The sequence below is a fragment of the Atractosteus spatula genome, chromosome 22 (genome assembly GCF_055471065.1).
Source record: "Atractosteus spatula isolate fAtrSpa1 chromosome 22, fAtrSpa1.hap1, whole genome shotgun sequence".
Taxonomy (NCBI): Eukaryota; Metazoa; Chordata; class Actinopteri; order Semionotiformes; family Lepisosteidae; genus Atractosteus; species Atractosteus spatula.
In genome coordinates this window covers 17,355,402-17,372,797 of record NC_142727.1, presented here as the reverse complement: position 1 = coordinate 17,372,797, position 17,396 = coordinate 17,355,402, and the positions used below count along the sequence as shown (strand labels likewise).

The 17,396-nt window shown below is 49.8% G+C and overlaps 1 protein-coding gene across 8 annotated transcripts in view; it reads left to right on the top strand.

Moving 5' to 3' along the window:
- Positions 1-16,715, top strand: part of aplp2 (amyloid beta precursor like protein 2) — a 65,646-nt gene extending 48,931 nt beyond the window's left edge. For 2 of the 8 annotated variants that reach the window (XM_088939511.1, XM_088939507.1), the window contains 5 exons: positions 2,640-2,675; positions 5,017-5,099; positions 11,379-11,453; positions 12,901-13,056; positions 14,666-16,715. In XM_088939511.1, the coding sequence (XP_088795637.1) occupies positions 2,640-2,675; positions 5,017-5,099; positions 11,379-11,453; positions 12,901-13,056; positions 14,666-14,767 (452 nt within the window). In that variant the 3' untranslated portion in view covers positions 14,768-16,715. The remainder of the gene's footprint in view (positions 1-2,639; positions 2,676-5,016; positions 5,100-11,378; positions 11,454-12,900; positions 13,057-14,665) is intronic. The other 6 variants (XM_088939512.1, XM_088939508.1, XM_088939513.1 and 3 more) reach the window with 3 other exon arrangements.
- The last annotated feature ends 681 nt before the right edge of the window (positions 16,716-17,396 follow it).

Below are 17,396 nucleotides of genomic sequence, written 5' to 3'. Positions count from 1 at the left end.
GACATGCTCTACAACTCTGGTCTCAAAAACTAGCAGCTTATAAATAAGGACCATCAACCTGCTTGACTTTACCCAGCACTTGTAGATAGGCTATCCTTTAACTGCCTTTAGCAGCTGCTTGATCTGACCACCTGAAACTCAAAGGACTCGAGGGGACAGCTTAGGGCCAGAGTAACTTTGCTTTCCCCATAGCTGTAACTGAAGGAGTTTCATGCAGCTGGCCCCAGAGACACTGCAGTGACTACAGCGGCTGCTAGGCGTGGCAGGACAGCTGGGCTTTGTTTCTGGGAATCTGGAGAATGAAGGACACCTGCTCATGCCTGGGTGTCTCAGCTTCCTCTCAACGCTCCTATAGCACTGTTCTGTTTCTGCCTGGGCTGGCTTGTCTCAACCCTGCATGGCGCCACCTGCTGACGAGAACAGGGATTTCACGGACCACCCCAGGGTGTCGGTCACAAACGCTGCCCGCTGTGCCGTGCGTGAGCCCGAGAATCTCCCACTGTCTGGTCAGAACTGCAGTTCTGGAGCCGGCGATGAGAGCCACGTGTGGGAAATGCGCACTGCAAAAAAAAAAAGCTGTCCCCGTCTGCGTTAGTGGGGGCTTTCTGGGTCCCACCCGGCTGATAATGGAGCCCGGTCACCACCCCCAGAGCACATCCAGTCGGTCAAGGCGCCGTTCCCAGGACACACATGGCACAGTGATGGTCAGCCTTGTGTCTCAGACCGGTACAGGGGTATGAGCTAAACCCACGAGCATAAAATAAACCAACAATTAAAAATATCATACCTTGTATCTCAGTTTTCTCTCCTTTCTGTGGATTTTCAAGTGCTTCTCTCTCACTCTGTGCTGTGGCACCTTTACAGACTTGCAAAACGGTTATTTAAGCTTCTGTACATCTACAGGTATTGACTTCATCTGATCTGCTACACTTCATCAAAAACAGTATATTCATGTTCATCTTGTTATATTAATTTCTCAGCTGTGGCCACAAAGATCTAGTTTTACCACAGCTATTGAACAGTTTTCACTCTTTCCATTTATAGTAATATTAAGTCACCCTCAGTGAGATAATAAAACAACAACAATCACTGACCTTAATTAAAACCAGAAAGATGCCATGTTAGTGGCATCCATACCATCAGCATCGATATACTGTACGTTATCGATTTGTATTCAATTCGGTCTGGACACTAGGTCCTGTTCTTTATCTAAATGTCTAAATGTTAATAACAAAACCTAATGACAAATAATAAAGAAAACATTAATTAACACTCTATAACTCTTACCATTTTCCCTAAATCATACTTCACATAAGGCTAAATAAAACATTGCAGCTTCATCTATTTCTCTATGTTAACTATAGTGCAGCTTGTAATCAAAGTATGAACCTTTCAAACAAAAGAAAATAATCCTGTTCACACATTTTTGTACGACTAAGCTATCAGTGTGCCTATAAATATACAAAAGTGTATGCTGCTATACTCCCAACCCAAGATGGCTCCTTCTGTTGTGTCTTTATCTTGATCTCTCCTGAGCTCTGGCGAAAAACAGAATCACTCACGCCCCCTGCTGGCAGATCAACAAAATAGCAGTCGACTTGCTAAGAAAAGGTGAAGATTAGTGGAAACGCTTTACAAACTGTGTTATAGAAGTGTCTCTTCTGTTATGCTCTGCAAGCCTAGCCTTGTTGAACACATAAATTGACCTGCAGGACCTCAGGAATGGTTATCACCACAAGAAAATCACTTGGATAAATAGCAGACTGCAGAAATGCAGCTGTTCAGGCCCAGTGGTTTGACTTCACAGAATGCTGCATGAGGTACCAGCCTCCACTCGACAAAATGGGCTGCAGAGGCCATAGAGGAATTCAAAGCAAAAAGCAACAAGACTCCTTCCCAGGCTTAAGGGTCTGCAGGGAGAACAAATCGGACAGATTGGAGGCACTAAATCCTTTCAGTCTCTGTGAACAACAAGTAATGGCAGATTTAATTAAAGCTTTCAAAATCCGAAGGGGGAATAAATAAGACTGACCTGAGCTATTTCAGTAAAGTTGTTTACAGCCAGGAAGCATGGAGTAGATTACCAGGTCACACTGCAAAGTGGGAGGTGCTGGGCTCCTTCAAGACTTGATGCTGTGAGGAAATCACTGAATAGGAAAATGACAAACTACCTACAGGAACAGTGATACGCACAGAAGTCCTACAATTTAATAAGAAAAGCTGTGATTAAAATAAGTTAATAAAACTCAATAAAATCAGTGCTCAAGATGGCAAGCGGTTTGAAGTCACCATGCTGGGACTGAAGCTCTCGGTAACAAAGCTCTTTACCTTAACTGCTCGACGTTTGGACTATACAGAGAAACGGAGACACAAGTAATGGTATTGCTCTCTAAAGAAAAAAGGGTTTAAAGAGTTTTGGAAAGAAGGTCCAGTGGGTTGGTTTTATTCTACATTTTGTTATTATTCTGTTTTTGTCCTGTAGTTAGTCTATGAGCAGGCAGCCCTGCGCAGACTGGAGGAACCTGTCACCAAGCTCTCAGTTTAATTTCTCCTCCTTTTTCCTCTGCTCACCTGAGTTTTCTTTCTTTTTTCCTGTTTTCCCTTCTGATTTTGTTTCTTTACTCTGTGGCGGCGGCTAGGCGCCCTCTCCGACCCTCCTCGCGCCATGAAGAAAGGTTGGTGTTCCTGCTCTGTCTCGCCCTCCGCAGCGTCCCTCTCCAATCTGTCCCTCCTCTTCCTCTCTCCCCTCCCTCCATTCTGTCTCTCCGTCTTTCTCCTTTCTGAAACTGTCCGCTCGTTCCTCCATTCCTTCCATTTTGTGAGTGCCGCTGCGTTGCTTTCCTGCTGCTCTGGTTTCCCTCCTGTGTTTATTCTCGTGCCCCTTAGCTCGGGTCCGTAGCCCCATTGTAAGTGCTGAGGCAGGGCTAAATTTCATACATGTCTCCTCTGAAGTTCGAATAGACTGCTCGTCTCAAGATAGCCCCCACAAAATAAAGATGACACAACTTGGCATGCTGATTTCTTGGCCTTTTGTCCGATTCTGATGATTAAAAGATCTTGGGGGTGAAAAACAGTTGATTGGCCAAAAGCAATAGGGAGTGACGTTCAGCCAGGCGTGCTGTAGATTTTCAAACCTCAGCTGGATACAGTAGATTAGGTTTGCAGCTGAGTTTAAAATTCAGTGTTAAGTAGACCATACAGACTAAAAGAACAAAGACGTACAGTTTGCAGGATTGTAAACAATAGGAAGTTATTGATGGGATCCATCCACAATGTTTCGGAGAAGAGGAGTGTTCCTCAGTCCAGAGTCGACAGCGACTCGACAGCGCTGCCCCTGAGGCACACGGTCTTTTCTGCTCTTGTGAGAGCGAGGAGTCTCGGGTCGAGCCTCGACCTTTCTCTGGTTGAAGCCTGGGTCCTGGCACCAGCCAGGTGTGAAGCACAAACTGGAGATCCCAGATTCTTCTGTGAAACAGTGATCAGTGTGGGTGAGAGCCGCAGTGTGCGCTGCTCCACAACAGAGTATCATCAACCACGTTCCAGGCTGGAAACAGGCACATGCTGGTGCTCGGGATTCTGTCGAGGGCGCTGGTCAGGGATTTTGTCATTCAGAGCCCAGAACAATAGGATGTCTGATACTTCCCCTCCTGCAATGCTTGTGAAAGCCAGATAAAGAACAGGCCGATGACTCAGCAGATCCTGTTCCAGCACTGCAGTCTGAGCTGAGGGCTCAGTGAAACACAGCGCTCTCCCCTACCTGATCACCCCCTCTGAGGTGGCAACAGCTACAGGTGCTTGTATTTGTCACTGAGGTACAAGAGCACAGATATCTTATGGCCTGAATTTTTGCTGTAGTATCAAAAAAAATAAAACGTTACTGTAGGAACGTACTGGAGGAAACCAAAGTCAAACACGTCTTCACTGTTCTACAATAATATTTTCAGGCATTGAAACTTAAAAGTTGCAACAGGTCTCTCAGCTCCCACGTTGAATACTCTGATATTACTGTGCTGTTAAATCATTTTTATAAAGGCTTGCATATTTAGTTCTGTTAGAACCGTGAAATCATCAGTTTTACATATTTTTCAAGAAAGATGAGTGAGATACATTCATAGAACGGCGATTCAGCTGTAACGACACAATTCTGACTTGACATTTGTGGGATGAAGCGCAGTTCTTTTTTCATTCATGCAAAGGATCACTGTGTACACCTCAAATGTGTCTCAGATTGAGATGTTTCAGTGGCGCGCAATTCAAACGTGCATGTTTATCTACACACACTTTCTCCAATTCGGGTAGCGCGGAGGAAATATCCACCTCTGCAGGGTTCAGACAGGCTGCCCTGCACAGAGGAGCTTCTTCTTCTCATTAAGACTTACACTAGGCCTCACATAACCGCCTGGCCCAGAAATAAGGCATCACCCTGCCAGAAATAAGCCGTCCAGCTGCACAGGTCTGTACAGGCACCATTCAGTCTAGCCGTACGCAAACTGGTTTTCACTCCTGACTCGGCTACTGACTACAAGCACCCAAGCTCAGAAAAGGAAATCGTTGTTCACTTCACTAATTTTTCATTTTTACTTTTGCAAAGTGTTTTCCAATATGGGCTTTCCCATTCAGCAGTTTGATGCTGGGCAGTCGTGTGCGCCTTGCTGCACACTAGTCGCTGCTGCCATCTAGTGGCGGTGCAGCAGATAATGTCTAGGCTCCTGCTTTCACGATCGATCTTGAGGCCTTTTGATGGCTTAAACCTATGAATTTCTGATGTGAGATTTTCTGAACGTCATCTCCGGGAGGAAATCAGAAAAAAAGGAGCTCAAGTTACAAGCTGCTGGTGGCTGAAGGGATTTTGTTGTCGGACTCTGTGAAAAAGAAGGAGCCTCCCCATCACCCAGATGGTTACCTAAAGCCAAACCGGGGCTGCAGGGTGAAGGGGTTTGTTCTTGCCTTGTTTGAGATCTCTGTGCCTCTGCAGCCACTGGCCAGCGGTGTGACGGCGCTGCACTCTGCCCACAGGTTCCGGGATGTCGGGACTGGACGGCCTGATAGGAGCGGAGGAGAGAGCCATCAACAGCAAGGGGAAGATCGGCAGCAGTGTGGTAAGAGCTGTCGTGGGATGGAAACCCCTTCGGAGGGAGAGAGCCTCCTTTCTCCCGGCGCTCCCTTTCTTCTGTCCTCTCTTCCCAACAGCGTGGTCTCCTGCACCATCCTCTGAGCCCACATTCCCTTCGCTCTTCCCAGGTTCCCCCACACCAGTCCTTACCTCCGGTTGTTGGGCCCAGGGTGCGCGAATCTCCTTTGTTGAATTAGTGGCAGTGACGCTCAGTTCAGGGTCTGTGTTCCGCGCTTGGCTGCTCTTCGGGTCCCGGGATTGGTGAGCTGACAAGCAGCTGGAGAAGCTTAGTGTGAGGGAGTCTAGGGAAAAGCTCACCTACTCCCCAACAGAGCTCTGAAACAAGCTTCATTAAAAACAAGCTCAGATCACATCCTACGATGACCAATTCCTACACATTACCTCCAAACTGCTAGCATAATGAGGAGGTGACATCGGATTTTAGGGATCTTAGGGATCACCAGCTCTCTCCTGACAGCTCTGCGCTGTACTGTCTCCGAGATCACCAGCTCTATTCTGAGGGCTCTGTGCTGTACTGTCGCTGAGATCACCAGGAGTTTCCTAATGGGCTTTGCGCAGTCTTTTAAGATGTGCGCTGTGCTGTCTCTGAGATCGCCAACACTCTACTGAGGGCTGTGCACTGTGCTGTCTCCGAGATCGCCAACATTCTCCTAAGGACACACGGGTGATCTAGTCACTCAGGTAGGGGAGGGGGAAGAAAGCAAAGCTAGGAGAGAGTAACAGCTGCAACTGCTTGGGGTGAGGTGCGAGAATGAGAGAAAGGGTAAGGGGAAATCGGTCACTGCCAAAATGTAAACATTATTGTTAGCTAGTTGTCTTTCAGGTATACGACTTACACTGAATACCCATGACATGCTCAGTATAAAATAACAACTGCTTAGCATGACCAACTCTCAATACAGTTGAGTTTAGTTCTTGAATTCTGTTTTTATCCTAGCTGGAATATCAACACTGATGCTCTGCAATGAAATGTCAAATCTAACAAACAAGTCAGCTATGAAGACACATTGATTGCTATTAAGTGCAAATCACATCCATATTAGCTGGCTAAACAGAAAACACTGAGGACTAATTGGGATTGTCGCTCCATCATGTGAACCTCCCACTGCTCACATTCTCATCACAAACCGTATTTGTGATGGTGTGCTGCAGGGACCAGTCAACTACGCTCACATACGTGATTATGCACACAGGTCCATAAGACTTCACTTGAAAGGTGAGGTCACGTGTATTTTTAACAGCACTATATTTGTGTGTAGTGAACTTTATTTTGTCACCATTATTTTCATACTAAGATTTGCACACTTTTCCCAAAATTATGTCTCAAATTTTCCTACATTTTGCACAGATGGAAATCAGTCATTTTAAATCACACACTTCTCTAAACATTCTACAGCCGTACAAGAACCCCAGGCTCTGCGCTCTACTGTCTCTCTAAAATCAGCTGCCGTGACGGCTCTGCGTTTTCTCTGACTTCTCCAGCTCTGTCCTGAGGGCTCTGTGCTGTGCTTTCTCTTGAGATCCCCAGGTCTATACTGAGGGCTGTACGCTGTGCCGCCACTAAAAATACTAGATCTATCCAGAGGACTGTAAACTGTGCTGTCTCTAAGATCACCAGGTCTATCCTGAGGACTCTGCGCAGTACTGTCTCTGAAATCACCAGCTCTATCCTGAGGGCTGTGCGCTATGCTGTGTCTCAGATCATGAACACTCTCCTGAGGCCTGTGTACTGTCCCTGAGATACCCAGCAGTTTCCTGAGGCCTCTGTGCTGTCTCTGAGATAATCAAAACTCTCTTAGGTCTCTGCGCTGTACTGCCTCTGAGATCACCAACACGCTCCTGAGGGTTGTGCGCTGTGCTGTCTCTGAGATTACCAACACTCTTCTGAAGGCTCTTCACTGTGCTTTCTCTGAGATCACCAACACTCTCCTGAGAGTGGTGCGCTATGCTGTCTCTGAGATCACCAACACTCTCCTGAGGGCTCTGTGCTGTCTCTGAGATCACCAACACTCTCCTGAAGACTCTGTGCTGTCTCTGAGATCACCAACACTCTTCTGAAGTCTCTGTGCTGTCTCTGAGATCACCAACACTCTCCTGAAGACTCTGAGTTGTCTCTGAGATTACCAACACTCTTCTGAAGGCTCTTCACTGTGCTTTCTCTGAGATCACCAACAATCTCCTGAGAGTGGTGCGCTATGCTGTCTCTGGGATTACCAACACTTTCATGAGCAATCTGTGATGTCTCCGAGATCACCAACACTCTCCCGAGGGCACTGTCCTGTCTCTGAGATCACCAACTCTCTCCTGAGGGCTCTGTGCTTTCTCCGAGATCACCAACACTCTCCTGAAGGCTCTTCATTGTGCTTTCTCTGAGATCACCAACACTCTCCTAAGGGCTCTGTGCTGTCTCTGAGATTACCAACATTCTCCTGAGGGCTCTGTGCTGTCTCTGAAATTACCAACACTCTCCTGAGGGCTGTGCTGTCCGGTCTCTGAGATCACCAACTCTCTCCTGAGGGCTCTGTGCTGTCTCCGAGATCACCAATACTCTCCTGATGGCTCTGCGCTGTCCTGTCTCCGAGATTACCAACACTCTCCTGAGGGCTCTGTGCTGTCTCTGAGATTACCAACACTCTCCTGAGGGGTGCGCTGTCTGGTCTCCGAGATCGTCAACACGCTCCTGAGGGTTGTGCGCTGTCCTGTCTCTGAGATCACCAACTCTCTCCTGAGGGCTCTGTGCTGTCTCCGAGATCACCAATACTCTCCTGATGGCTCTGCGCTGTCCTGTCTCCGAGATTACCAACACTCTCCTGAAGGCTCTTCTCTGTCCTTTCTCTGAGATTACCAACACTCTCCTGAGAGTAGTGCACTGTGTTGTCTCTCAGATACCCAGCAGTGTCCAGAGGGCTCTGTGCTGTCTCTAAGATCACCAACACTCTCCTGAGGGCTCTGTGCTGTCTCTGTGATTACCAACACTCTCCTGAGGGCTCTGTGCTGTCTCTGTGATTACCAACACTTTCCTGAGGGCTCTGTGCTGCCTCTGAGATTACCAACACTCTCCTGAGGGCTATGTGCTGTCCTGTCTCCGAGATTACCAACACTCTCCTGAAGGCTCTTCAATGTGCTTTCTCTGAGATCACCAATACTCTCCTGATGGCTCTGCGCTGTCCTGTCTCCAAGATTACCAACACTCTCCTGAAGGCTCTTCATTGTGCTTTCTCTGAGATCACCAACACTCTCCCGAGAGCTCTGAGCCGTGTCTGAGATCACCAACACTCTCCTGAGGGCTATGCGATGTGTTGTCTCTAAGATCACCAACACTCTCCTGAGGGCTCTGTGCCATCTCTGAGATTACCAACACTCTCCTGAAGGCTGCGCTGTCCGGTCTCTGAGATCGTCAACGCCCTCCTGAGGGTTATGCGCTGTGCTGTGTTGAGAATACCAACAATCTCCTGAGGGCTCTGTGCTGTCTCTGAGATTACCAACACTCTCCTGAAGGCTGCGCTGTCCGGTCTCTGAGATCGTCAACGCGCTCCTGAGGGTTATGCGCTGTGCTGTATTGAGAATAACAACAATCTCCTGAGGGCTCTGTGCTGTCTCTGAGATCACCAACACTCTCCTGAAGACTCTGTGTTGTCTCCGAGATCACCAACACTCTCCTGAGGGCACTGTCCTGTCTCTGAGATCACCAACTCTCTCCTGAGGGCTCTGTCCTGTCTCCAAGATTACCAACAATCTCCTGAGAGTAGTGCACTGTGTTGTCTCTGGGATTACCAACACTCTCCTGAGGGCTCTGTGCTGTCTCTGAGATCACCAACTCTCTCCTGAGGGCTCTGTGCTGTCTCTGGGATCACCAACACTCTCCTGAGGGCTCTGTGCTGTCTCTGTGATTACCAACACTCTCCTGAGTGCTCTGTGCTGTCTCTGAGATTACAATCTTCTGAGGGCTCTGTGCTGTCTCTGAGATTACCAACTCTCTCCTGAGGGCTCTGTGCTATCTCTGTGATTACCAACACTCTCCTGAGTGCTCTGTGCTGTCTCTGAGATTACCAACACTTTCCTGAGGGCTGCGCTGTCCAGTCTCTGAGATCGTCAACACGCTCCTGAGGGTTGTGCGCTGTGCTGTCTCTGAAAATACCAACACTCTCCTGAGGGCTGTGCGCTGTCTCTGAGATCACCAACACTTTCCTGGGGGCTCTGTGCTGTCTCTGAGATTACCAATACTCTCCTGATGGCTCTGCGCTGTCCGGTCTCTGAGATCGTCAACACGCTCCTGAGGGTTGTGCACTGTCCTGTCTCTGAGATCACCAACAATCTCCTGAAGACTCTGAGTTGTCTCCAAGATCACCAATACTCTCCTGATGGCTCTGCGCTGTCCTGTCTCCGAGATTACGGAGACTCTCCTGAGGGCCCTGTGCTGTCTCTGAGATAACCCACACTCTCCTGAGGGCTGCGTTGTCCGGTCTCTGAGATCATCAATACGCTCCTGAGGGTTGTGCGCTGTCCTGTCTCTGAGATCACCAACTCTCTCCTGAGGGCTCTGTGCTGTCTCTGAGATCACCAACACTCTCCTGAAGACTCTGAGTTGTCTCCAAGATCACCAATACTCTCCTGATGGCTCTGCGCTGTCCTGTCTCCGAGATTACCTACACTCTCCTGAAGGCTCTTCTCTGTCCTTTCTCTGAGATTACCAACACTCTCCTGAGAGTAGTGCACTATGTTGTCTCTCAGATACCCAGCAGTTTCCAGATGGCTCTGTGCTGTCTCTAAGATCACCAACACTCTCCTGAGAGCTGTGCGCTGTGTTGTCTCTGAGATTACCAACACTCTCCTGAGGGCCCTGTGCTGTCTCTGAAATTACCAACGCTCTCCCGAGGGCTCTGTGCTGTCTCTGTGATTACCAACACTTTCCTGAGGGCTCTGTGCTGCCTCTGAGATTACCAACACTCTCCTGAGGGCTCTGTGCTGTCTCTGAGATCACCAATACTCTCCTGATGGCTCTGCGCTGTCCTGTCTCCTAGATTACCAACACTCTCCTGAAGGCTCTTCAATGTGCTTTCTCTGAGCTCACCAACACTCTCCTGAAGGCTCTGAGCCGTCTCTGAGATTACCAACACTCTCCTGAGGGCTGTGCGATGTGTTGTCTCTAAGATCAACAACACTCTCCTGAGGGCTCTGTGCCGTCTCTGAGATTACCAACACTCTCCTGAAGGCTGCGCTGTCCGGTCTCTGAGATCGTCAACATGATCCTGAGGGTTGTGCGCTGTGCTGTCTCCGAGAATACCTACACTCTCCTGAGGGCTCTGTGCTGTCTCTGAGATCACCAACACTCTCCTGAGAGTAGTGCACTGTGTTGTCTCTGGGATTACCAACACTTTCCTGAGCAATCTGTGTTGTCTCCGAGATCACCAACACTCTCCTGAGGGCTCTGTCCTGTCTCCAAGATTACCAACACTCTCCTGAGAGTAGTGCACTGTGTTGTCTCTGGGATTACCAACATTGTCCTGAGGGCTCTGTGCTGTCTCTGAGATTACCAACACTCTCCTGAGGGCTGCGCTGTCCGGTCCGAGATCGTCAACATGCTCCTGAGGGTTGTGCGCTGTCCTGTCTCTGAGAATACCAACACTCTCCTGAGGGCTCTGTGCTGTTTCTGAGATCAGCAACACTCTCCTGAGGGCTCTGTGCTGTCTCTGAGATCAGCAACACTCTCCTGAGGGCTGTGTGCTGTGCTGTCTCTGAGATTCCCAGTAGTTTCCTGTGGGATCTGTTCTGTGTCTGAGATCACCACAAGTCTGAGTGCTTTGCGCTATGCTGTCTCTGAGATCCCCAGCACTTTCCTGAGGATCCTGCCCTATTTCCGAGATTGCCAGCTCGGTCCTGAGGGCTCTGTGCTGTGCTGAGCGCTTCTTGCCATGATCAAGACTGAGATTTTGATCATGCGAAGTACTGTACTGGCTTCCAGGTCCTCTAGAATGACTGCGCTCAAAGTCAGCTGATTTGGAGCAGGATCATGTACTGTCAATATTTCAAGGGGCAGCTGAAGATGAGGTTGTGAGTCCATGATGTTTGAGGGAAGAGAGGACTGAAATGCATGCTGTGTTTGTGTGGTGGTTGTAGTTTTTGTGTTGCAACCCTGTACCCCCCTCCCCTCCCCATGCACTAACACACTCACCCACACACTCTGTGCTACCCATGTGTCCAGAGAAGAGAAGAGTAACACATCCCTGCCTGTCTGTGTTGACAGGTGATTGATGAGTCTCTGGATGTTAAAGAGGTCATTTACAATGCAGAGAGAGTCAACGGTATGGAGGATGAGATGGTGAGTACAGCGCCACTCAGTGAGCGACCTGGGAAACTACAAGCTAAGCAAACAGCCTGTGCCAATATAGGACGGGCAAACAAGACCCCTTCTCTGCTGTATTCACTGCATTCCCAGAACAGCAGCCAATGCTGCCCCCACCCTTCTGGAGTTTTCTTCTGGACAGTATGTGTAGATATTATATGCAAACCACACTGTAAAAACAAGAGACCTTTTACACCTGAGAAGCCTTTAAAATGCATCAAATGAATATAGGACCATTGTTGCAAACTGTTAGATTTTTAACGATTGTTGTCACTCACAAGTATTTTGGATTTTGTGTGTCTTTATGCATACAATGCTAGGTCGTTTCCTATGCAATCATGTTGACCCATTTTCTGAGTCATAGAGATGACCATCAGAGAAATTGAGACAGAGATCATTGTTGTGTCTGTGTGTTCACAGCGTCTGACCGTCTATCAGATACATATACAGTCTGTATAGAGGTGTTTCTACCCTCTACACTAGAAAAGACTACCCTGATCCCTGTCTAAAGCCCCTCACATACCACTACTACAATTATTAATAATAAATTATTATTATATTATTATTGTTATTATTATTATTAGTTATTGTATTGCAGATTTTGGTCCAGGGACCTTGGCTGTGTTCAGCAGTTAACTACGCTGCTGAGTACACTTCACACTGGCGCCCTCTAATTGTAGAACATTACCAGCTGTGAAAAGATAACAAATTAAAGTTTTATTTTGAGAATTAACATAATTACTTATACTGCTCTACATGATACCGGTAGGCCACGCGTGTATTCACTTGAATGGTCATTTAGTTATTTCTGCTTTGATTTGTTCTTTTTTGTAATTTTGCTCCTACATTTTCATGTCTTCAATTGCTGTTTTGTGTTGTTTCTCTTTTCACGACCAGAACCTGAACATTTTAAGCCTCAATCTGAACCACTCGCTTTGCCCCCACAATTACTCAGATCTCTGTGCAGCAGCCAGACCCTGTGTTTTTACCTGCCCTGTCTGGGTCAGTGAGCCAGCCAGGAGAGTAACACTGAACCCACTGTGTGCCAGGACACAGTCCCCCTATGTGAATTCACACCTGGCACAGTGCAGGTCCTAAAGCCGTGGGCCTGCCCATCTTCAGCTTTAAGTCAGTCAGAGAGATCTGTAGATCTTTCCTTGAAACAGTACCACCCCTCTGGGGATTTAATTTAGTTATTTAAAGCTTATTGTAAATATATAAGGAAAACAACCATGCAAGCCTGAGGTTAACACAGCTCTACCACTACTGTTACCCCCGTTTATGACAGGGGAGAAAGCACAGCATGAACACCTTGTTTTTCCCTGCCCCTGTCCTTGTGTGGACGTATTGTGTGCTTGTTTGTGTTGTGCGCACTCTCTTTCTCCGTCTCTCTTCTCACTCCCTCCATCCCTCTCTCTACCAGGAATCCTACCAGCCCCTGGGAGAGGAGTTCAGTTTTGGCAGCAGCGCTCTGATTGGCCTGCTGGTGATTGCTGTGGCGATTGCCACAGTGATTGTGATCAGCCTGGTGATGCTGCGGAAGAGGCAGTATGGCACCATCAGCCACGGCATCGTGGAGGTGAGAGGGGCGGCTGGGCATGACCCTGGGGCGTGTGTGAAGCAGAAGAGATCTCCCCCAATCAGCCCTGCTCCGCCGGTACGGGGCTGTGGGGGGGACGCCTCTCCCCCAATCAGCCCTGCTCCGCCGGTACGGGGCTGTGGGGGGGGACGCCTCTCCCCCAATCAGCCCTGCTCCGCCGGTACGGGGCTGTGGGGGGGGACGCCTCTCCCCCAATCAGCCCTGCTCCGCCGGTACAGGGCTGTGGGGGGGGACGCCTCTCCCCCAATCAGCCCTGCTCCGCCGGTACGGGGCTGTGGGGGGGGACGCCTCTCCTCCAATCAGCCCTGCTCCGCCGGTACGGGGCTGTGGGGGGGGACGCCTCTCCTCCAATCAGCCCTGCTCCGCCGGTACGGGGCTGTGGGGGTAGGGGGACGCCTCTCCTCCAACCAGCCCTGCTCCTCCGGTACGGGGCTGTGGGGGGGGACGCCTCTCCTCCAACCAGCCCTGCTCCGCCGGTACGGAGCTGTGGGGGTGGGGGGACGCCTCTCCCCCAACCAGCCCTGCTCCTCCGGTACGGATCAGAGTTGGAGGAGCTGTGTAAAAACACACACCTGGCCAGTTCAGTTGGGTTTATAATGATAATAGTTGACGATTCTTGGGTTCTTTAAAAATAAATTCATATTTTAGTCCCTTTTGATCTTTGTGAGTGTCACATTCCTGTCAGATCAGGAACTGGCAGAAACAGATTTTACTTCTAAGGTACCTCAGCACCCAGGTGTTTCTCACACATTTATTACAAAAAGTAACCATCATGCAGGAAAGCCTGGGTGTGGAGAGTACAGGAGCATCGCTGTTTAACAAGCAAAGGCCATAAAAACTGAATCCAGTCAGAAACAAAACAAGAGCAGCCTACTTCTTTATTCAGCCCATCAAATGGTGGTGTTTGTAATACCACAGCATCAAGAATCACACACTGCAGCGCTTCCCCCTCGGTGTTAGGTCCATCCTCATGTTTTTCATTCCATTACTACCACTGGACATGCTTTCTTTTTTACAGGTAAGATTGTCTTAAGCTGTTTAAGTCAACAAAGAATGTCATGTCTCAGCAATGTTTTAAGCCAGTACTGAGCATTCTTTTAAGTTTGAGATGAAACAGACAAGGGCAATCGAACATGCTACACGTTTCATAAGGTTGTGAAAGTCAACTTCACTCACTGTGGAGAATAAATGTTTCAGTTGTAATGTTACAACTTACAAGCACCTGTCATATTTTGAATTTTACACCGTTATCTTGCTAAGCAAAATTAACCTCCAATACCTCGTGGGGAAAAAAAGATTTAACCGTTTAACGGTTGCCGAAAACCCGCACGTTGTTAAAATTGTTCTGTTAAACACTGTTCAGCGTTATTTCTAGTTCTTTGGTTCCAATAAAACGACAAAACAGTTTTCATCACTTTATGTCGTATACAACTCGATGTGCTTTGCTGATCATGAAATCAAACGCGCAGAGACATGCGAGATCCCAACGGCGGCCTCCGTCCCGCTAATGAAGGTTTTCAACTCACGCGTCCGCCGCCCGGCCACGTCCCCCCGCCTTCAGCCCGCCGTGTCCTCTGCTCCCCGACAGGTGGACCCCATGCTGACCCCCGAGGAGCGTCACCTGAGCAAGATGCAGAACCACGGTTACGAGAACCCCACCTACAAGTACCTGGAGCAGATGCACATCTAGCCGGCCGGCAGGGGGGAGGCGGAGGCGAGAGGAAACACGACTGACCTGTAACGCACAGCGCGCACCTCGAAGGCAAACCACCCGGCCGGCTCATTCGAAACTCAAATAATGCTACTTACTTACTACTATCGTACTGTAGAGCTCAATTTCCTTTTTTTTTTCTTTGTACGTGGATAGAACAATATGAGAAATTTAAAAGAATAACTTGGGAACACACACGTAAATTATTTCACGCCGAGAGCTATGACTGAATATGATTTATCCTGTTCTTCGGGGGGTGGGGGAGGTTAATTAATCATAGAGCAAAGCATATAAAGACAAATTCCTAATGCAAGAAAGTCTATATGGCTAATAAAGTGATCATATCTTATCTTATAAACTGAACAGGAAAGGCCATTTCGGGGGTAAGAGAATATACAAAGAGTCGAAAATTGCCACTTTATCGTTTCTCATCTCAAACCCGTTCACAAAATGACGAATATATATATATATATTAAGAAGATGTCGATTTTTTTTAACAGATTGCTTGTATATGAAGGTTCTTTGTACCGATTTTGGTGTATGGTGAAACAAATAGAGTAAAATAATCACGAAACCGACCGCGAATATTTTTTCCGCTCACCGTCACAAACGCGAACGGGAGGAAAAGGCGGTTTTCTTCGTCGACGCCGTTACCTGCTCCGTTAATGTCCAGAGAGTAAACCGGCTCCGGGCGGCGGCGGTGTCGCCCGGCGGGACGCTCGCGGCGCCGCCGCCCGCTTCTCCTCCTCGCGAGCCTCTGCTTTCGCGCCTTCGTGCGCCGCCGAGCCGCCGAGCCGCCGCCCCGTCTCGCGCTCGCTCTGGAACGTTCTGAAGAGCCCCGCCCCTCCCCGTCTCGCGCTCGTTCTGAAGAGCCCCGCCCCTCCCCGTCTCGCGCTCGCTCTGGAAGGTTCTGGAGCGTCCCGCCGGGCCGGGCTCGCGCAGGGCTGGCGCGCGCTTGCGGCGGGAGACCGCTCAGGCGTGTGTGTGTGTGTTTTGGGGGGACGAGGCGGGGTGAGGGGGTGTGGGGGTGTGGCTGTCGGTTCCCCGGGGCTCACAGAGGCTTGGGCCGGGAAAGAGGCAGTTTCTCAGGGCGGGCGCTAACGGCTGTCCCGGTGGACGCCAGGGGGCGCAGTCCGGGGGGGCCCCTCGGGCTGCAGACCAGCCCCGCCTCGCCCGGGCGCCTCCCTTCCACGCCAGCCGGCCCGCACGCGTGGAGAGGGAACCCTGTTGCTGGTTTAGGTTGATGAATCCGGGCCGCAGCGTCATGTCGCTCAGACTGCGGACACGCAGCTGACCAGCGCTCCTGCACCCCAGACCCCCGTGTCCGGGGCCCGCACCTGGAGCCCCCTCCCCCGCTGTGACAGCACGGGGGCCACAGGGGCACTCGGGGACGTGGGAGGCCTGTGAACTGTGGGCTAGTTCGCTGGCGGGTCCGAACCCGTGCTTCCGGGGTGTGACCCTGGCGGGTCCACATGGGCCGAACCAGGGCCCGGGGCCGGGCTAGTGAGGTCTGGGCCCAGGTTTTCAGAATTTGATTATTTTATGCTACAGACATGGAGAAAGAGAGAGAGCTGAATCAGTCTCGTTTTGTTTTCATAGTAGCGTCCTTGTGTGCCTGTATAGTTGACGTAGCTATCATGGCTTTCTTGGAGGAAAACCTGTGGCGTGCATTGTTCTCTATATACTTCTCACACTCTTTTGTTACTTTCTTTTTTAAAAAAAAATAAATCTTTTCTTCCTGTGACAGTATCTCCTGTTTGTCGCTGTCCCACTATGCACCGAAATGGCTTCGATCTTGTAACGCCTGCTTGATTGCAGGCAGAATGAATGAATATCTATAAATATAAATGTATGAGAAAAACAAATGACGATGGTGATTATGATAACTGTAGGGGGAAACACATCAATAAACTCACTACTACTTCCATAGAAGCTGCCTCCCGAGTCCTCCTTCAGTGTGTGTGTGTGTGAGGGCACACGCGTGGCTCTTGTCACGCGTGGGCGAGGTCCGTGAAGCCCTGCCTCGCCAGGCGCTGGGTGCTGGCTGGTTTGTGAGGGAGTGTTCGTTCGGGCACGGGGGGATATTCTGTGTGATGTGCTCTTTTGTTCAAGCAGGCAGCTGCGTCAGCGTGCGTGGGCTGCAAAGGAGCAGGTAAAGGGTCATGCCCTGCCGGAAAGAGAAGGAAGGAAACCCAGCGTGCCGGCTGTGGAGCCCCCTCCAGGTGCGGGAGAAGGTGCTGTCTCCCGCAGAACGCTGTGTTCGGTACTGGTGGGGGGTTTGTAAGGTCCTCCCAGGCTCCCATGCGCTCCAGCTGCTCCCCTCGGCTCAGGGCTCCCGGCCGCCTGACAGGACGGGTGTTTGTCCATTGTGGCTTCAGGGAAAAACCGCAACGTTGCTTTTACACGGGGCTGGTGGCCTTGTGCTCAACCTCCCACCCGGAGGAGCCGGCGCCCTGGGGTTACGGGTCTCGGGCTCTACCAGCAGAGCTAGTCGGGGTCTGTCCGACAGGAGGGACGGCGCAAACTGGGGGAGCAGGGGCACCCCTGCCAGTCCCGGGGTGCTCTACACCGCCAGCGCTTATTCTGGCCAATGTTTTAATAACAATAA